This window comes from Gopherus evgoodei, unplaced genomic scaffold (assembly GCF_007399415.2).
Source record: "Gopherus evgoodei ecotype Sinaloan lineage unplaced genomic scaffold, rGopEvg1_v1.p scaffold_149_arrow_ctg1, whole genome shotgun sequence".
In the NCBI taxonomy this organism is placed as follows: Eukaryota; Metazoa; Chordata; order Testudines; family Testudinidae; genus Gopherus; species Gopherus evgoodei.
Window position 1 is genome coordinate 6,713 of NW_022059812.1, and position 21,404 is coordinate 28,116.

Genomic DNA, 21,404 nt, shown 5'->3' on the forward strand with positions numbered 1-21,404 from the left:
CTGGGGTGAAAGAGCTTGGGAGTCCCCCACAGGAAGGAATTCCCAAGTGCACCTTCCTGGGCTCTCAAAGGGGTTCTGCACTAGGGTGGTGGCAGCATTTACCAATCCAAGGCCAGGGAGATGTGTAACCTTGGGAGTTTAATACAAGGCTGGAGTGGTCAGTATTAATTTTTAGAGGCTTTGCGGACCACCACTTTCTGCACTCGAAGTGCCAGAGTGGGGAATCAGCTCTGACAGCATCCCAGATGAGGACGTTTCCCATTAGCCTGGCTCCCCAGACCAGGAGAGACCGGCCCAGGGCAGTATCCAAACTCCAATGACTGTACTGCATCACGGGGCAAACTTCACAGATGCCAAAGCCTTGGTACCTCCTCTCCCCCCAAGAGGAGGAGACTAACCAAAAATAGTTCCCAGAAATGATGTAAACAGCACAGTGACTTGCAAAAGAAAGGAAAATACAGGGGTTTAAGTGATTGTTATCTTCTGTGCTTAGAGCAGTGGGCTGGAAATGTCATAGTATAATTCCCAACTCTGGACTTTAGCATCCAGGATATGGGTACTAGCCTAAGTCCTCTAAGCCTAATTACGAGCTTAGATTCTGTAGTGCTGCCACCAATCAGGAATTTCAGGACCTGATACTCTCTGGTCCCCTCAAAACCTTCCCTGGGGACCCCCAAGACCCAGATTCCTAGAGTCTCACAAGAAAGGAGAATGTACCATTTCCCTTCCCCCTCCTTTCTTCCTCCCAGCTCTTTCCTGCTCTGGGTACACTAGGAGACCACCGTGATTCAATTCCTTGAATCACCACACCGAGAGGAATGTTCCCTTCCCCCTCCCTTCTTCCCCGGAGAGAGATACAGAGATAAACACAGAGAGCAGGTTTTTCTTCCCTCCTCCCTTTCCTTTCTCCCACCAATTCCCTGGTGAGTGCAGATTCCCTTCCCTGGAGTCTTACAAAAGATAACCAAAAAATCAATTAGAGTCTAACAAAAAAAAAGGAAAACTTTAATAAAGAAGGCAAAACATAAAAATTGTCTCTAATCAAGATGAAATGTTACAGGGTCTGTCTAGCTTACAGAGAATAGAAAGAAGCTTTCTCCAGCAGAAACACAATTTAAGCTACTTCCAGCAAGTAGACATCTGCAAATAAAGGAAACAACAAGTAAAAAGGCTCTAACCGCCTTTACTTACTCACTATCTGAATAGCTAAGAGACTGTAGCAGGGAGATTGGCAGAAACCTGGTTGCACATCTAGTCCCATCCAGGACCCAGAGAGAACAAACCACAAACCCCAAACCCACAAACAAAGGTTTCCCTCCATGGAGGTTTGAAAGTATCTTGTCTCCTGATTGGTTCTCTGGTCAGGTGTTTGGGTCCCTGTTTGGTAACCCTGTCCAGGTGAAAGTGACATTAACCCTTAGCTCTCTGGTTATGACATGGAGCCCGGACGCCTGGTTCTAGCCCTATGTTTGCTGCTTCCCTGGCAAATCACTTTCCTCGCCTTGTGCCTCTCTAAGCAGCCAGGGACGGGGGGACCCAATGCTGTAGGAGTGCCAGGACGATGGGAGAGTGGGGGAAGGGCTGAATTAGTTAAATCCATCAGCGCTGAAAGCTCCTAGCCTGACAGGCAAGTGACTGGGCTGCAGGAAGGCGCCTTGCGAGGCTTCAGGACTAGGCTGAGGGAGGTCACTGCGGGGCACTGTGGGGGGGGGGGCCCGAAAGCCCCTGACCCGAACTGTAACCCCCTCCCCTAACGCCAACCACGCCCAGCCAGGGGCTGCAGGACCCCCAGCTCCACGTCTAGCTGCAGCTAACCCCTAACTCCACAGAGAAGGGGGCGGACCAGGGCGGAGCTAATCGCTGCTCCGGTAGCTAAAGCCCCCACGCTGATTTCTCCGCGGCGACAACTCTCACCCCCCCCCACACCCCCTCGCGCGCGGGGTCAGATTTCGCTTCCCCTTCCCCAACGTGCTGAGACGGGTTCTGCCCAGCCACCGGTGACGGAACGGGTCTGCGCGTAGCTATTGGCGGGAGGTTCCCCTCTCAGCCAATCCCCGCAGCGCAGAGGTGCCGCGGCCAATAGCCGGGACTCGGGCGCTGGCAGCGCGCAGCGAAGTTCTCGGGGGTGGGCCGGGACCGGCCGAGAGCGGGTCCATGGGCCGGGTCTTGCCGCGTTGCGGGGCGGCGATGGGCCTGGCGCTGCGCCTGCTGCTGCTGGGGGCTGTAGTGCTGCGGGGGGGTCACTCGCGTGAGTATCGGGCTGAGACCGGGGGGAGCCGGGCCGGGTGTCGGGGGCTGTTGGGAGGGGGCCGGGTGTCGGGGGGGAGCCGCGCCGGCTGTTGGGGTGGGGGGAGCCGGGCCGGGGGGTGCGGGGAGGAGGGAGCCGGGTGTCGGGGAGGGGGAGACGGTGTGGGGAGGGGGGAGCCGGGCCAGGGTGTGGGGAGGGGGGAGCCGGGTGTCGGGGGGGGAGCCGGGCCAGGGTGTGGGGAGGGGGGAGCCGGGTGTCGGGGGGGGAGCCGTGCCAGGGTGTGGGGAGGGGGGAGCCGGGTGTCGGGGGGGGAGCCGGGCCAGGGGTGCAGGGAGGGGGGAGCCAGGTGTCGGGGGGGGGGGAGCCGGGCCAGGGGAGCCGGGTGTCGGGGGGGAGACGGTGTGGGGTGGGGGGAGCCGTGCCAGGGGTGCGGGGAGGGGGGAGCCGGGTGTCGGGGGGGGGGCTGGGCCGAGGGTGCAGGGAGGGGGGAGCCGGGTGTCGGGGGGAGACCGGAGGGGGGAGCCGGGTGTCGGGGGGGGGAGCCGGGCTGGGGGTGCGGGGAGGGGGGAGCCGGGTGTCGGGGGGCAGTTCTGGGCTCTGCGTTCGGCGGTGTGCGGATAATCACCGCGCTCCCCGTAGCAGTGAGCGAACAGTGACTGGGCGGGGTTCTGCCACGGGCGTTGCTGGGACAATGTCTGTAATGCGGGGGTGGGGCTGGGAGCCAGTGACCCGAACTGTGACCCCTTCATCTAATGCCAACGACCCCCCCCCCCGGGGTGCGGCACTGTTAGAAGCACGACCTGTGGGTGCCACACACGCTGACAAGCTCGACACAGCCCTGTGAGGCTCCCAGGCAGGGGCAGCTTCAGGCGCCAAGCGGCACGCCACGGGGGGGGGGCTCTACCGGTCGCCGGGAGGGCGGCAGGCGGCTCCGGTGGACCTCCTGCAGGTGTCCCTGCGGACGGACCGCTGGTCCCACCGCTCGGTGGAGCATCCGCAGGCACGGGAGGTCCACCAGAGCCGTGGGACTGGCGACCGGCAGAGCGCCCCCTGCAGTGTGCCGCCGTGCTTGGGGCGGCGAAATGGCTAGAGCCGCCCCTGCTCCCAGGCTACCGGGAAATCCCGGTTGGCATTGCCCAAGCTGTTTCATTCTCAGCGTCTCAGTGTAAGGTGGGGGTTTCAGACAGGATTCCTGTGTGCAGAGCTCAGGCTGATGGTAAGTGGAGGGAGTAAATTACCCTCCCCAGCTTAAGGTGAACTGAAGGGAAAAGGCTTCTTGGATCTCTGACCTTTAATGGCTCCCAGAAGGTTCTTCATGCTGGGTTTCAGCCCAGTGCCTGGAACTCCTGAGTGTGGCTTCTCCTTGTATACTTATGGCTAAGTTGTGTCAGCACCAGTCTAGTTCCACCCATAGTCAGCAATGGCAATGGGTTATATCTGCAGTGGAAGCACATCTTTAGAGGTGTCATCCTAGGGAGGGGATGTGAACCCCATCTCTGTCTCTAGCGGTCTGTTGGTGCCCCAGGGGAAGGGGAGAGTTTGGAGCCCCTGGATATGTGCGTTAATCAGGTCTTACTTTGGGTGTGAGCTCCTATTGCAGAGCAGAGAACAGTTGTTTCGTTTGTGCTGTTAGGATCTCCTGTAATTGCTGGATAAAGAGCTTCTGGATTCCAGTAGGATGGGATGGGATGAGAGGAGAAGGCATATCCTGCTTTTCCTAACATGGACTCGAATCTTTCTTGTTCCCGATGAGGCAGCAGCTCAGGCCCTGGGTAGCTCAGGAGCCCGTACTGAGGTGGGTGAGGCCGTGGGGAGGGTTTGGGGTTTGTTTGAAGTGGTTTAAGGTGAATTGGTGTCCTTGTGTCACTTCAGTAACAGGCGTGGTTTGATCTAAACAGGATTAGGCCCCAGTGCAGTGTGGCCCTGCAGGGTCATAGAATCTCAGGGTATGGCTACACTTGAAACTTCACAGCACCAGCTGCACGTACCCCACATCTTGACGGGGTTTAGCTTGCAGTGCCTGGAGCCGCACTCCCAGCGCTGCTGCACTCTTTACACTGGTACTTTACAGCACCGTATATTACAGCGCTCAGGGGGGTGTTTTTTTCACGCCCCTGAGCGAGAAAGTTGCAGCACTGTAAAGCGCCAGTGTAGCCAAGGCCTCAGGGTTGGAAGGGACCTCAGAAGGTATCTAGTCTAATCCCCTGCTCAAAACAGGACCAACACCAACTAAATCATCCAAGCCAGGGCTTTGTCAAGCCAGGCCTTAAAATCTCTAAGGATGGAGATTCCACCAGCTCCCTAGGTAGCCTATTCCAATGCCTCGCCACCCTCCTAGTGAAATAGTTCTTCCTAATATCCAACCTAAACCTCCCCCACTGCAACTTGAGATCATTGCTCCTTGTTCTGTCATCTGCCACCCTTGAGAATAGCCGAGCTGCGTACTCTTTGGAACCCCCCTTCAGGTAGTTGAAAGCAGCTATCAAATCCTCCCTCATTCTTCTCTTCTGCAGACTAAACAATCCTAGTTCCCTCAGCCTCTCCTCATAGGTCATGTGCTCCAGCCCTGGATCATTTTTGTTGCCCTCCACTGGACTCTTTCCAATTTTTCCCCACCTTCTTGTAGTGGGGGGCCCAAAACTGGACACAGTACTCCAGATGAGGCCTCACCAATGCCGAATAAAGGGGAATAATCATGTTTCTCGATTTTCTGGCAGTGCCCATACTTATACAGCCCAAAGTGCCGTTAGCAGATTTAAAACAAAGGAAAGTTTTTCTTCACACAATGCATAGTCAGCCTGTGGAACTCCTTGCCAGAGGATGTTGTGAAGGCCAAGATGATCACAGAATTCAAAAAAGAACTAGATAAGTCCATGGAGGACAGGTCCATCAAATGGCTGTTAGCCAGGATGGGCAGGGATAGTGTCCCGAGCCTCTGTTTGCCAGAAGCTGGGAGTGGGTGATGGGGTGGATCACTTGATGGTTCCCTGTTCTGTTCATTCCATCTGGGGCACCAGGTATAGGCCAATATTGGAAGACAGGATACTGGGCTAGATGGACCTTTGATCTGACCCAGTGTGGCTGTTCTTATGTTCTTAATAAATTATGGTAAATTGTGTGCACAGCTAGTGTCCTGGCTCCCACCTGCAGCTTGGACACATTCCTCCTGCCGCCTCCTTGTAGTTCTAGCTTCAGGTCCTGCATCTCCTACAGCCCCAGCCCTTCTCCTGCTCCATCCTCCCCCATAACATCCCCCTCCAGCTCTGCCGTTCCTCCTGAGCCCCCTTTCATTCTTCATACTCCCCTTCAGCCCCTGTACCACCCAATACACTGTCTCTGTCTGCTCCCCTACTCCTCACGCTCTCCAGTCCCCCTCCCATCTCCACCTCACGCCCCCCTCCATCCTTGCCCCCCTTCTCCTATCACAACCTCTTTCTCCTTGGTCAGGCTGTTCTGTGGGCCATTCCGCAGGTCTCCCTCCCACAGGAGTGCTCCTGAGGGCCAGGGCCACCTCTCGTGTATTGCCAGTGGCTCCCTGGCAGAGTTGGGGCCGGTCTGACCTCCCCAACCCCAATTTTTCCCACCAGGCCTGCACTCTTGGCGCATATTCCACACGGTGGTGTCGCAGTCCGGTCCGGGACTGCCCTGGCACAGGTATGTAGGCTGCGTGGATGACCAGGTCATCTTTGAATACAGCAGCGAGAAGCAGAGGGTGGAGCCCCGCGCAGCGTGGATGACGCAGAACGAGGGCCTGGAGTTCTGGGACCATCAGACCTTTTGGGCACGGCGCTGGGAGGCCTGGTTCAGAGCAAGTCTGAACACCCTGCGTGAGCTCTACAACCAGACCGGCGGTGAGTGTGGGACACGGCCCGACCTAGGGCCATGGGGACACAGGGATGGAGTAGGGGATGGTGGTATCAGTGTGTGTGGGGGGGGGGTGGTGGAGGGGCCCGCAGAGGCATTTTCTCACAGGAGTCAGTGTGAACGTGGGGGACAGAGGGATGTGGCGGGGACTGCAGGATGGACAGTGCATGTGAAAGACATTTTTGACACCCTCCAAAATGGTACTGTCATGCTGTGGTCATTTCCCAGGCAGAGCAGCAGAGGTGCATACGCCAGAAGGTCCCATCAGACCCGGCTAGTCCGGCCTTGAGGTCACCCAGGCCTGAAAATCACAGCCGGGGATTCCTGCATAGAGGAGTTTGTTCCTCCTGGCTCCGACGGTGACGCTGTCAGACTCTATAGGTAGAACAGGGCTCTGAGACATCTTGTCTCAGTTTCCAGACACCGAGTGATAGGGAATCCCAATATCGACAGCCTCAAGTGTTCAGACATCATAAGTCAGGTCCCAAAAATCCTGAGTTTGGCTTAAATGTCGTGAGTATTTTGGGAATAATATTGGAGTTTATTTTTATTTGCCCTCTGTTTTGAGCCTGTGGGGAACAAATTTCCAGGGTTTTCCCTGCTGCTAGAAGGACTAGAAATTACTGCTGTAAGAAAAGAGAGCTGAGACTCTCCCCTAATCTCATGAGTCTAGGAACTGGGGATTTAATAAAGCCACCTGCTATTGTGAGACACACAGTAAAGTCACAGGAGCAGGCAGTGCTGCATTCACCCCATCCCTGGAGTTTATCTAAGGTCAGATTGCTCTTCACTCCACAGAGAGAGGGTCTGACATTGACTTGGACTGGAAAGTTAGTGAGAGAATCCACCCCTGTAACGTGCAGAGATTTCCAGGCTTCCTTACTCCTGGCGGCATAACCTCAGCATGTCTCTCCCGGTTGGAGCCCCTGGGGTCAGGCAGATTCCTCTGCACACTATCGATAGATGTAGAAAGAGCCATTCTTCCTGCTCAGTCCCCAGTGTGTGGGGGTGTAGCCGCCTGGCCAGGCCCCTGATTGTGCTGTCTCACTTAGCTCAGTGATGATCCATAAGCATTCAGTGCCTGGCACTGCTGAACTGTCCCTGGCAGGTGAGGGTCTCTGTGGTGTAATTGCTCTGCCCTTCCTGACAAGGATTTTCACTCACCAGTCCCCCGATTCTCCTGTGTCAGTGGTACTGGCCTGTTGCATTAACCTGAACCCAGGAGTGTCCCCAGCCCATTGTTGTAACACACCCCTCCCCACCCCAGTCCCTCTTGGCTCGCAGCACTGAGACAACAGCAATGAGAACTAGTTCCTGTCTAAAGTGCTTGGACGGGACTTCTATTGCATATCGCTGTCAGCTCTGCCACAAGTTCAGTCCATTTAAGAAAAAGGACAGGGAGGCCAGGCTGAAGTTGTGACGGGTTTGGTCACAGAGAATCCCATCAAGACTGTCACTTGATGTGCTGGGATACCACTGAGAACAACCCTCCTGCCAGAATAGGTGCCCCTCCACTCCTGTCTTGCTGAGTTAGACACACCAGTCAGCTCCAGCACAGACCCAGAGGTTGGGCCACGCCCCTCTGCAGTTCATAGAAACTGATATTCACTCAGCCCTGGGGCTTCTCAGTTAACAGGGACTCTTCCAGCACCAAGTGTTCAGCCTTTCTGGAATCCTGAACCCCAAATACATCCGTTTTACAATGTATAAAGCTTATACAGGGTCAATTCACAAATTGTCTGCCCTCTATAACACTGATAAGAGAGAGATGAAAGCTGTCTGTTCCCCCAGGTATTAATCACTTACTCTGGGTTTATTAATAAACAGAAGTGATTTTATTAAGTATAGAAAGTAGGATTTAAGTGGTTTCAAGTAACGACAGACAGAACAAAGTAAGTCACAAAAGCAAAATAAAACAAACTTGCAAGTCTAAACCTAGTACATTAAGTAACTGATTACAGGAAATATCTCACCCTCAAAGATGTTCCAATAAGTTTATTTCACAGACTAGAATCCTTCCTAGTCTGGGCCCAATCCTTTCCCTGGTACAGTCTTCGTTAGATCCAGCAGACCATTTCAGGTGGTAAGAAGGGGTTTTCTCATGACTGGCTTCCCCGTTTGTCCTACTCCACCGCTTTTTATAGCTTTGGCACAAGGCAGGAATCTTTTGTCTCTCTGGGGCCCCACCCCTCCTGCTAAATGGAAAAGTACCAGATTTATGATGGATTTCATTACCAGGTGACATGGTCTCATCACTGTATGACCCCTAATCAACATTCTTCCTGGGTTGTCCCTCACGGACGCAGGAAGGCTTGCAGGTATATGGAGCCATTCACAGTTCATTGACTCTGAAGCACTCTTAATGGCTTCCACTTAATATGTTTACATCAGTGATACAAGTTTATATCTTATTCTCCTAACTCCAGACATAGAAATAATACATGCAAACAAATGAGATGAACACGCTTAGTAGCTTACAAGCTTTCTAATGACACCATACAAGAGATCTTTTGCATAAAGCATATTCCAGTTACATTATATTCATATTCAAGCATATTTCCGTAAAACATATGGAGTGCAATGTCACGGAAGTCCCTCCTGATGGAATCAGCGCTCAAACCTTCAGAGCTGAGCCAGTCAAACTTAGCACCTTGCATCTCAGTGTTGGTATGAAGAGCTCTTCCAGAGAGAGTCCATATGGGACTCCTGGCCCCATTCCCCATCGCCAGTGCCAAGAAAGAAACATAAGAAGCAGCTGTCTGAGAGGTTCCCCATCTCTAAGAATGGACAATCGGAGAGAGTGCAGGGGAGTGCAACCAGCATCTGGCCACTCCTCTGCCCCTGCTCCGTAGGCTTTACCGTCGACTCCGCCCTGTTCACATACTCTGAGTCCAGTACCCAACCAGCTGCTAGCATCAGAGGAGCAGTGAGGCACCAGCAGGGTTGCAGTGCCATCCATCCCGGAGGTGTTTGTTGTGGCCAGGAACTTGCTGTCACGTTCGTTACCACCATTGCTGGCAGTACATAAGTTGGTGCCAGCATCACGGGCAAGCAGAAGGGAGCATGTTGCCCCGAGCTCCCGTTTCGTACCAAGACCCTTGCTCTCTGTTTATGCTGAAGCAGGCTTCCTCATCTCAGCACCAATCCGCAGATCCTCAGCACCGTCCCTTGAAGCTGACAGGTACCACATCCCCCTCGTCCCCACAAGATGGCTCATCATCCAAGTAGGAGTTTGACTCTTGCACCCCTCTGAGGGACTGGTACCAGTAGCTCACCAATCAGCCCTATGCAATGGTGGATCCCAGGGTGGAGGTTCCTCCGAGCACCTGGCCCACTGGGCAGTGACCCTTGCAGATACAATGGTCTTTTTGGAACCCCTGGGGTTTTCCTCCGTTGCTTGGCCCTCTGTCTACACACTCCTACTCAGTGGCGTCTGAGAGAAGGATTCCTCTGTCACACCGAACAGCAGCTGACCCGGACTATGATACCGAGCCAGGTGCCGACTCTCAGAACCTGGAGCTACGGGATCTGGTTGGTGCAGAAAGACAGGATGAAGATCCCAGGCTGGTGCAGGCTGTCTCCTCTTCGCCAGAAGAGGCGGGGTGAGTGTTTTGACACCCCAGGACACTTCAAGATTCGCCAGGAGTTATGGAAGAAGGTGGCCTTGAACTTAGATCTGAAAGTGGAGGTAGTTTAAAAACTCCTCCAACAGACTGGTCAACATCTGGGCTGTGGTGGCCCCATCAGAGATAGCTCTGCCTCTCAATGAGGCCATCATGGGTCCAGTTAAAATCCTGTGGCAGACCCTTTCCTCACTGCCCCCCACATCAAAGAAGGCAGAAAGAAAGTACACTGGACCCTTGCTAGAATGCATGTCTAATATGCGAATTTGCGCTATAAACTTGGTCACGGCCATGGATCCCAAATTTAAGTACTTTAGTTGCAATTCATTTTAACGCAGTCCCTGCGTTAACGCAGTACTGTGCATGGATTCCAAATCCCGCGTTCTAGTGAGGGTCTGGTGTACTATGTTTCCACCAAAGGGTAGGAGTGCTTATGTTCCCATCCCCCTCCTGGATCCTTGGTGGCCTCTGCAGGCAATGAGAAGGAAAGGCCAGGGTTGTAAGGGGCAAGCCCAAAGTCAAAAGACTCAAAAAAGCAAGACCATTCTTGTAGGAGAATGAATTCTACCAATAGTCTATAGCGCCACATCTCCAACAGGCACTACTGTGCAGATATGACTTCGCTTCATGTTGAAATTTAGACTTGATTCCCCATGAATCCAGGCAGGAGATTGTTGCTCTGGTGGAAGAAGGGAAGGTGGTGGCCAGGGCTTCCCTACAAGCCACCCTTGACTCATAGACTTTAAGGTCAGAAGGGACCATTGTGATCATCTAGACTGACCTCCTGCACAGTGCAGGCCACAGAATCTTACCCATCCACTTCTATGATAAACCCCTAACCTATGTCTGAGTTATTGTGGTTTGAAGACCTCAAACTGCAGAGAATCCTCTAACAAGTGACCCATGCCCCACACTGCAGAGGAAGGCGAAAAACCTCCAGGGCCTCTGCCAATCTACCTTGGAGGAAAATTCCTTCCCGACCCCAAATATGGCGATCAGTTAAACCCTGAGTATGTGGGCAAGAGTCACCAGCCAGCACCCAGGAAAGAATTCTCTGCAGTAACTCAGATCCCATCCCATGTAATATCCCATCCCAGACCACTGGGCATACTTATCTGCTGATAATCAAAGATCAGTTGCCAAAATTAGGCTATCCCATCATACCATCCCTTCTATAAACATATCAAGCTTAGTCTTAAAGCCAGATATGTCTTTTGCCCCCACTACTCCTCTTGGACAGCGGATGTGGTGGCTGGTGTCACAGTAAAATAGCCCCATAAAAATGTCCCAATCACAGTAAAATTGTCCCCCCATGGGGTCCCCTGACTAGGCACCAGCATTATATATCACTGACTCCTATATAGGCATATGCATGGGGAAAGGATTTTGGAAGGGGTTGAAGAGGTGAATGTGGAGCGAAAGATTCATTTGTAGGCTGCGAGAGACTGAAGGGGGAGGAAGGGAGAAACAGGTTAACTCAACAATCCAGCTAGGTGCAAAGATAAAAAGCTGACTCCATCCACCCAAGACCAATGCGCCCAAGCAAACTCTCTGATGCTAAAAAAGGCGGGAACCTGAATTCCAACCCCGACCTGCCGTGAAAAAGGAAAATTAAGCTGAACAAGAACTGCAGGGACTGCAAAAACTGGTAAGACGGCGAAGGTCAGCGAGTGGCGGGGAAAAAGTCTTTTGTCCCTGAAGCCAGTGTGTTTTGGGAAAGCTAAGGAAACGGCAAAAAGCAGGTTTAGACTGGTACAGAGAGCACTGGGGATAAAGATCCCTAAACAAAACACCTCTCAAAAAAACCCAGGGCTTAAAAATCCTCCCAAAAGCCAAAGCAAGTTGAAGATCAACAGTGGACCTTGGACGGCCTGTGCACAGGACAGAACTCTTATCCACCCTTCCCTCTCTTCTTCTTACATTACACTCAGGCTTGGCCAGCCATGGGTTGTGCGAGTGTAAGTATGAAAGTGGGTTAGGGCGCGGGCACTAATGCTTTCTTTTTTCCCCTAAGTAACATGGGGAGCACCCAGCACTCACTGCTGTTATTTTATTAATAAAGTTTTAAAATTTAGTCATTTAGTGTGCTCCTTCATCTCCTCCCCTAACAATCCTGCGGCCTCAGCCTGATCACCTAATGCCTCAGGTTGATTAGTAACATAAATCTCTCACAGCGAGGCTATGGCATCAGCAGTGGCCGTGCAAAGAGTCTACTGGTTTCAGTCCTCTGGCCTACAGGCAGAGGTCCAGCATTCTCTTCAAGACCTTCCATTGAAGGGACTTGGCTCTTTTCAGAGCAAACAGATGCCAAACTGCAAAGCCTGAAGGCCTCCAGCCTCAAGTCCTTGAATCTCTCTGCCCCAGTGCCTTCAAGGAAACATTTGAAGCCCCAACAGCCTGCCCACTTCCCAGGCCTACCGCCTTGTCAGGACCTGTTCAAAAAGCAGAACAGAAGTTATATGCACAGACAGCCACCCCATCTGCCTCACTGCCTGGCCCTCACGGATACTTGGGGCTCCAAGAAGAACTATTGATGGGGCACCTGAGGGCATTACACCAGTTCCCATAGCGGATCCTGCGCCACTTTTTTGGTTTTGGACCATCTCTCCAGCTTCAGCTCAGCAGGTCCCTTTTCACCACAGACCATTGGGTGCTGAGTACAGTGGAGGACGGTTATAAGCTTCATTTTATTTCCATGCTTCCCTCCTACTCCCCAATCCCGTCCTTCTTCAGGGAACCTTCTCATGAGCAACTTTTAGCCCAGAAGGTACAAGGTCTTCTCTGGGTAGGAGCCGTGGAAGAAGTGCCTCGGAGCTTAAGAGAGAGAGGGTTTTACTCCTGTTATTTCCTAATCCCGAAGGCCAGAGGGCATCTCTGACCCATTCTAGATCTGCAACGCCTCAGCTGTTACCTCAGAAGGTTGAAGTTCCACATGGTCTCCCTGGCCTCCATCATTCCTTCCCTGGATCCAGGGGATGGGTACGCCACTCTCGATTTGAAAGATGCCTATTTCCACATCTCCATTTTCCGAGGCCACAGAAGGTTTCTTGTGATCATTGTGAACCAGATTCATTTCCAGTTTGCCTTTCTCCCATTCAGCCTGTCAGCAGCTAAATGGGTCTTTATGTAATGCATGGCAGTCGTGGCAGCCTTCCTGAGAAGGTGAGGGTTGCAGGTGTATCCGTACCTCAATGACTGGCTGGTCAAGGGGCAGTCCAAGTCCCAGGTGAAAGCTAGTATCCACCTTGTCCAAGCAGCCTTTCGAGCACTGGGCCTGCTGATAAAGGAGCAGAAGTCCTGAGTCCTCCCGGCTCAGAGGCTAGAGTTTATCAGAGTGGTGCTTGATTCTACCCAGGCCAGGGCATTCCTCCCAGAAGCCCACTTCCAGTCACTTTCATCACAGGTCAAGGCCCACTCAGGCTGTTGGGTCACATGGCATCATGCATATATGTGGTGTGATATGTGAGGTTGCACCACAGACCCCTTCATGCTTGGCTGGCCTCAGTGTACCGGCCAAACAGCCATCATTTGGACTCGTTGCTCACAGTGCCTGTCCCAGTCCTCGCCTCCTTTGACTAGTGGACAGATCCCTGGTTGGTAGGCTTGGCCATTCCCTTAGTCAGGCCCCAACCCTCGGTATCCATAATGTTAGATGCATCCAAGCTTGGTTGGGGGCGCATCTCGGGCACCTCAGGACACAAAGTCAGGGGTCCTAGCAGGAACTCTTGCTACAGATAAACATCAGAGCGGCCCGCCTAGCACGTCAGGTGTCGTTACCCCACATTGCAATTAAGATGGTGCAAGTTCTTAGAGACAATATGGCAGCCATGTTTTACATCAAAAGGCAGAGAGCGACCTGCTCTTATCCCCCCGTGTCAGGAGGCCATTTGCTTGTGGGAGTTCTGCATAAAGCACTTGATCCACTTTGAAGCTTCTTACTTTTTGGGAGCCCAGAACGAGCTGGCAGATCAGCTCTTCTCACCGCGAATGACATAGCAAGGATCATTTTCCAGTGGTGGGGTGCTCCCCTCTTAGACCTGTTCATAACCAGATAGAACAGGAAGTGTCAACAGTTCTGCTGTCTGTGTGACTGCAACCCGGACTTACTCCCTTGGAGAAAATATCTGTTCTGCACCTTTCTCTCCATTCCTTTTGAGCACAAGGTCTTGCTGAAGGTCAAGGATGAAGGTTATTTTCATAGCCTGAGCCTGGCCACATCACCACTAGTTTGGCTTATTTCTAGACCTGTCAGTAGCAGCTCCAGTGCTGTTCCCTCTCCTTCCGGACCTGATCTTCCAAGATCACGGCCAAATGCTCTGTCTTCCTGACAGCTCTGCGGTTAAACCTGTTGAACTGGCCTATTCGGAGCAGCTCTGCTAGGTCTTGCTAGGCAGTAGGAAACCATCTACCAGAGCTACTTATCTCACCAAGTGGAAGTGTTTCTCCATTTGGTCTATCCAGTCTAACCTCCCTATGAGTGGGGAGCCACTGGTGCTGAAACTGACTCTGCCGCTTCCCCTGATGCCCCCCCCACCTCTTCTCCTGAGGCTTTGTGCCCCTCCCCCACCTGCTGCTAAAATGGCAAGGCCATGGCCCCTTGATCCCCCTGTTCTGGCACCCCTGCCTCTCACCTGCTGAGTCATCTCTCAGATGAAGCAGATACTCCAGAACAGTCTGGGAACAGCCAGGTCTAGTGATTTTCATCTGTTAAGGCACACCTAGCCGTGATCTGCACATTCTACCCCCTGCTGGTTGGTTGATCAGTTTTTTCACATGAAATGTCCATTCACTTCCTCAAGGACTTTGAAAGGCTGTACCCGCAAATCTGGGAACTCACCCCCCTGGGGGACTTACACCTGGTACTGTCAGAACTCATGGGGCCACCCTTTGAGCCACTGGCATTGTGCCCGCTGTTGTACCATTCCTGGAAGGTCGGCTTTCCGGTAGCAATTACCTCAGTCAGGAGGGTCTCGGGGATTAGAGCTCTTATGTCAAAACCTCCATGTACAGTGTTCTTTAATGACAAGGCACAATGTCGCCCCACCCCATGTTTCTCCCAAAGGTAGTCTCTCAGTTTCATAGTAATCAGGCTATTTTCTTGTCCATTTTCTTCCTGAAGCCACAGAAGAATAAGGAGGAATGACATCTCCATACACTGTGGATGATAGGCAGTGTGTCCTAGTGTTCTATATTATAGAAAGGACAGTATAGAAAGTCTATCTGTAGATCCACACAGCTCTTTGTAGCAGTAGCTGATAGGATGAAAGGCTCAGAGAATTCCATCTTGGATTACATTGTGCATTCACATGTGCTACGAGCAGGCAGGTGTCTCACCACCTGCCTTCCTGATGGCCTGTTCTGTGAGAGCACAAGCTTCCTCAGTGGTGTTCATGGCCCAGGCCCAATCCAAGGACATTTGCAGAGCTGTGACTTGGGCACCAGTACATACTTTTTCTTTACGCCTTCACCTAGCAAGCTGGAAATGACACTGGGTTTGGTTGGGCAGTATTGTAATCCATATGTCCATGAACTCAGAGCCCACCTTTTATGGTACTGCTTGGGAGTCACTGAACATGAAATGGACGTGTGCAAGCAGTTGAAGAAAAAATGGTTGCTAACCTTTCTATAACTGTTGTTCTTTGAGACGGGTTGCACACGTCCATTCCACGAGCCACCGTCCTACTCCTCTGTTGGAGTTGCACCTTCTCTGTTCCTTCTTGCCCGTGGGGTCGACTGGTCCCCTTGTATTGTGACATGAGAGCGCTGCACTGGAGGGTGCTAGAGCCAGCGTGAGGAGTATCATTGAAGGAAAAATTTCTGGTGACTGTGTGCAGGGCTCACATACCTAGCGTAGAATGGCTGTGTGCAACACATCTCTAAGAACAACCGTTACAGGAATGTTAGTATCTGGTTTTTGTCCAAATCTGTGGCATAGTTCAGGGACACACCTTAGTGGGCTTGGCTCTCACCTATGGCTTTGACAACAAATTGTATTTTAATCCCTTGGCCTATATTTTTCCAGAAGTGATTAGTGGTATTTGGGTGTCTGATATTCACAGGCAGGTGCTCCCACTTTCTGATCAGGCCCCTTTAAAAGGTCTCAGTTGGGCACCCAAAATCACTAGTAATCGCTGAAAATCTAGACATTTACATCAGTGTATCTAATGCAGGGTGGGGGAGGGGTGAAAATATTTCGGGCCTTGTGTGGGTTTTGTGCCCCCACATTCTGCCCCGTTTGCCAAGCTAGGAGTCTGATCTGTTCCCCACACATTTCAGTCTTCCTCGTGATGCCCACAGTGTTCTCTGTTCACCACAGCATCCCTCCCTCTCCTCTAAATTCTCTTTCCTGTCCCCATCCCCCTCCCTCCTGTCTCCCTCTCTGCTTCCTGTCAGCCCAGGGGTGGCTGTATTAACTGAATCTGCTCTTGATTGTGTGCGAGATGGGGGCCGTTGTTGTGACAATTAGCCTGGCTGGAGGAAAATAGCAGCCAGCTGAACTATGGTCTGTCAATGGCCTGATCCTTTCAGGGAATCACCTTGAGACAGTGGCCATATGAAAAAGAGGCCAAGCATCCAAAGTCGGTTCTTTGCTGTTCCTCGATTGAGTTGGGGGCACTGGGAAGATGGAGCAGGGAAACAAGGATTCTGTGAGGTTATTTACACCAGAGCAGAGGCTAGTGTGGGGGACAGACTGTACCTCCTCTCCACAGGGACATGGAGGTACTGTGAATGGAGGAGGTGGGGGACCAAGTGACCTTTGGGACCCTGCAAAATTAATACAACCAAAGCAGGAGAGAGTGGCATACAGACTCTTTGCACTCTCTCTTCTCTAATATGATCTTGACTACCAGAAGTGGGATCCTCAGAGAGCTGGAGGGGATAGACCCCAGCAGTATCCGGAGTGCTCTCTTTACGATTGTGCCGCCCTGCACCCCCTTCAGGGAGCATACAAGAACAAGCCACAATAAGGTACTCCTAGAAGGTTGTGAACTCTCTGCAGTGGGGGGCGGGGGGTCTTTAGTATACAAAGACCCCACAGACGGAGAGGGCGCCCCCTGCGGGTTTGGGTTACTCATAGACTTTAAGGTCAGAAGGGACAATTATCATCTAGTCTGACCTCCTGCACAATGCAGGCCACAGAATCTCACCCATCCACTTCAGTAACAAGCCCCTAACCTATGTGTGAGTTACTGAAGTCCTCAAATTGTGGGTTGAAGACTTCAAGCTGCAGAGAATCCTCCCATAGGTGAGCCGTGCCCCATGCTGCAGAGGAAGGCGAAAAACCTCCAGGGCCTCTGCCAATCTGCCCTGGAGGAAAATTCTTTCCCGACCCCAAATATGGCGATCAGTTAACCCTGAGCAAGTGGGAAAGACCCCCCCACCAGCACTCAGGAAAGAAGTCTCTGTAGTAACTCAGAACCCATCCCATGTAACATCCCATCACAGACCACTGGGCATACTTACCTGCTGATAATTAAAGATCAGTTGCCAAATTAATTGCCAAAATTAGGCTATCCCATCATACCATCTCCTTCATAAACTTATTTATCAAGCTTAGTCTTAAAGCCAGATATGTCTTTTGCCCCAATTACTCCACTTGGAAAGCTGTTCCAGAACTTCACTCCTCTAGTGGTTAGAAACCTTCGTCTAATTTGAAGTCAAAACTTCCTAGTGGCCAGTTTATATCCATTTGTTCTTGTGTCCGCATTGGTACTAAGCTTAAGTGATTTCTCTCCCTTCCTAATACTTATCCCTCTGATATATTTATAGAGAGCAATCGTATCCCCCCTCAACCTTCTTTTGGTTAGGCTAAACAAGCCAGGCTCTTTGAGTCTCCTTTCATAAGACAGGTCTTCCATTCCTTGGATCATCCTAGTAGCCCGTCTCTGAACCTGTTCCAGTTTGAATTCATCCTTCTTAAACATGGGAGACCAGAACTGCACACAGTATTCCAGATGGGGTCTCACCAGCGCCTTATATAACGGTACTAACACCTCCTTATCTCTACTGGAAATAACTCACCTGATGCATCCTAAGACCGCATTAGCTTTTTTCACAGCCGTATCACATTGGCAGCTCATAGTCAACCAATACTCCGAGGTCCTTCTCCTCCTCCATAACTTCCAGCTAATGTGTCCCTAATTTATGACTAAAATTCTTGTTATTAATCCCTAAATGCATGGCCTTGTACTTTTCACTATTACATTTCATCCTATTACTATTACTTCAGTTTACAAGGTCATCCAGTTCTTCCAGTAGGATATCTGGCCCTTCTCTGTGTTAGCAGTACCTCCCAGATTTGTGTCATCTGCAAACTTTATTAGCACGTTCCCACTTTTTGTGCCAAGATCAGTAGTAAAAAGATTAAATAAGCTTGGTCCCAAAACATATCCCTGAGGAACTCCACTAGTAACCTCCTTCCAGCCTGACAGTTCACCTTTCATTACGACCCGTTGTAGTCTCCCCTTTAACCAACTCCTTATCCACCTTTTAGTTTTCATATTGATCCCCATCTTTTCCAATTTAACTAATAATTCCCCATGTGGAACCGTGTCAGATCCCTTACTGAAATTGAGATAAATTAGATCCACTGTGTTTCCTTTGTCTAAAAAATCTGTTACCTTCTCAAAGAAGGAGATCAGGTTGGTTTGGCACGATCTACCTGTTGTAAAACCATGTTGCATTTTGTCCCAATTACCATTGACCTCAGTGTCCTTAACTGCTTTGTCCTTCAAAAATTTTTCCAAGACCTTACATCCTACAGATGTCAAACTAGCAGGCCTATAGTTTTCGGATCACTTTTTTTTCTCTTTCTTAAAAATAGGAACTATGTTAGCAATTCTCCAGTTGTACGGTACCTCTGAGTTTACTGATTCATTAAAACTTCTTGCTAATGGGCTTGCAATTTCATGTTCCAGTTCCTTTAATAATCTTGGATGAAGATTGTCTGGGTCCTCCGATTTTGTCCCATTAAGATGTTCAAGTTTGGTTTGTACCTCGGATGTGGTAATATCTACCTCCATATCCTCATTCCCATTTATCATGCTACCATTATCCCTAAGTTTCTCATTAGCCTCATTAAAGACTGAGGCAAAGTATTTGTTTAGATATTGGGCCATGCCTAGATTATCCTTAACTTCCATTCCGTCCTCAGTGTTTAGCGGTCCCACTTCTTCTTTCTTTGTTTTCTTCTTATTGATATGGATATAGAACCTTTTACTATGGGTTTTAATTCCCTTTGCAAGCTCCAACTCTACATGGCTTTTGGCCTTTCTCACTTTATCCTTACATGGTTTGACCTCAATAAGGTAGTTTTTTCTTGCTAATCCTTCCCATCTTCCACCCCTTGTATGCTTTCTGCTTTTTCTTAATCACCTCTCTGAGATGCTTGCTCATCCAGCTTGGTCTATAACTCCTGCCTATGATTTTTTTCCCCTTTTTTGAGATACAGGCTTCTGATAGTTTCTGCAACTTTGACTTGAAGTAATTCCAGGCATCCTCCACCTTTAGATCCACACGTTCTTCAGTCCAATCCACTTCCCTAACTAATTTCCTTAATTCTTTAAAGTTTACCCTTTTGAAATCAAAAACCCTAGTCCCAGATCTATTTTTGTTTATCCTTCCATCTAGTTTGAACTGAATTAGCTCATGATCACTGGAACCATGGTTGTCCTTAACAACCATTTCTTCTATGAGGTCCTGACTACTCACCAAAACCAAATCTAAAATGAGATCGCCTCTTGTTGGTTCTTCAGCTACTTGGTGAAGAAATCCATAGCTATACATCCAAAAAAATCTGAACCCCATTATTATAACTGTTTCCTCCTGAAAGGAGCTGGGAGGGCGTAGGACCCAACAGCGTAAGTGTGAACCCCATTTCTCAGGGGAGGGAGGGTCCAGTAGCAAAGGGAGGACCCACTTGGTGAGATTCTCATAGAGAGCCTGCTGCTGACCCTCAGCTGTGTTTCAGGCTTTCACATTATCCAGATGATACTTGGCTGTGATCTCCAGGAAGACAACACCACTTGGGGGTTTTACCAGGATTCATATAACGAACGAGACTTTCTTGCCTTCGATAAGGAGACCATGACTTGGGTAGCAGCAGATATTGGGGCTCAGATCACCAAAAGAAGATGGGATGCTGAAGTATTTGACAACCAGCGGTGGAAACATTACCTGGAGGAGGAATGTATTCCCTGGCTAAGGAGTTCTCTAGAGTACGGGAGGGAGACTCTGCAGAGGAAAGGTAAGACGGGGGACAAGCCCCACCCAGGAGGTTACTTCTAGGTACACCTCCATTCCCCAACCCTAGTTCCAAAATGGAGCAGGGAGGTAAGGGTTCATCCAGCTAACTGTGCACCAGGGATGGGTGGGGAAACAACTTCTTCCCCCCCCCCCAGCTCTGCTGGAAAACCAAATAAGAAATTGAAAATGTTAAAAGCAATTCACTGTAGAGAAGCTGACCAAATGAACCCAGATTTGCAGTGCAGATTCTACCTCTTCCCCTGGTGTGACACAGTAGTTATCAAGGCAATCTGCCTATGCATGTGCATTTTAGAGCTTAATTTTGTATTTGCATATTGCATTTTGCTTAATTATGAAAGTGCCACCACTTCTATGGACACCACCTTCATTCATCATGCAATTCTTCCTCGTTCACTTTCCGTACCATCATATTTGTTGTGTTAACCCCAGCCCATGTCCCACCAATGACGATAGTTTTGTTCTTGTCGCTTCTTTGTCCAAACTTCTCTCATAGTCATCTGTGTGCTTTCTTCCATGCCATCCCCTACATGTGGAATTGCCCTCCACATACTAATCTGGAAGAAGGCTCATCTTGTCCTTAAAGTTTCCGCCCTCAAGACCTACCTTTGCTGCAACGCTTTCTTTCTTGTTACTTGATTCTTTTATGAATAAGACATCAGATAATCACACTCAGATTTATTACCAAAGCTTTTTAGTTAAAGATTAATCAGCACAAACATAGAAAGGGAAAAGGTTAAATGCTTTAACGTTCCGACTCAGAGGACAGTTGCAGCGCAGTCTGCTTCAAAATGTTAACTCACTATTACCTGTCTATGTACCTGTCTGTTACCATGAACACACAATTCCCAAATTAGTTAGCATCATTGCACACCCTAATTTTTCCCTTCCCAAACAGCTTGCGCTTGCTGTTCAAGGTTACTTGAAATTTGTACTCAAATTTTTGCAACATACTAGTTGCTTATTTCTCTCAGAAATCTCAGCAGAACAGTATCTTGACCTTTGCCATCTTTACAAATGGCAAGAAGAAAAAAACGTACACAACAGTGTAATGTTTATTTCAGTGCCAAGGGTCTGGGAAACTTATTTTTCAACATAAGGGTAAATTCTTTTGAAATCCATAATATTGGGTAAATAGATTTGGTAACAACCTACAAGAAATTAGCCAATTAATATTAGCTAGTTTGAGGGGCAATTTAGCTCTGTGTGTCACTTTTTGTTAAATGGGCCCTTCCATCTCTAAGTGGTCAGTTTATCCAGTCCATTTTTTGCTCTCTGGCCAGAGGCTGAGAGGAGATGGGCCCAAACCTAGCATGTGACTGACCCCTGTATCTGGAGCTTAGTGAAGCCTTTCAAGGTACTTGTGTTACTGTGGTTGGGAGCAGAGTCCAGGTCAGGGACTGGAT

General features: G+C 50.2%; 1 protein-coding gene across 4 annotated transcripts in view; it reads left to right on the top strand.

Moving 5' to 3' along the window:
- The first annotated feature begins 2,159 nt into the window (after positions 1 to 2,159).
- LOC115639910 (class I histocompatibility antigen, F10 alpha chain-like) overlaps positions 2,160 to 21,404 on the top strand; it is a 42,049-nt gene continuing 22,804 nt past the window's right edge. For 3 of the 4 annotated variants that reach the window (XM_030542837.1, XM_030542836.1, XM_030542838.1), the window contains exons 1-3: positions 2,160 to 2,248; positions 5,836 to 6,099; positions 19,706 to 19,981. In XM_030542837.1, the coding sequence (XP_030398697.1) occupies positions 2,188 to 2,248; positions 5,836 to 6,099; positions 19,706 to 19,981 (601 nt within the window). In that variant the 5' untranslated portion in view covers positions 2,160 to 2,187. The remainder of the gene's footprint in view (positions 2,249 to 5,835; positions 6,100 to 19,705; positions 19,982 to 21,404) is intronic. The other variant, XM_030542839.1, reaches the window with a different exon arrangement.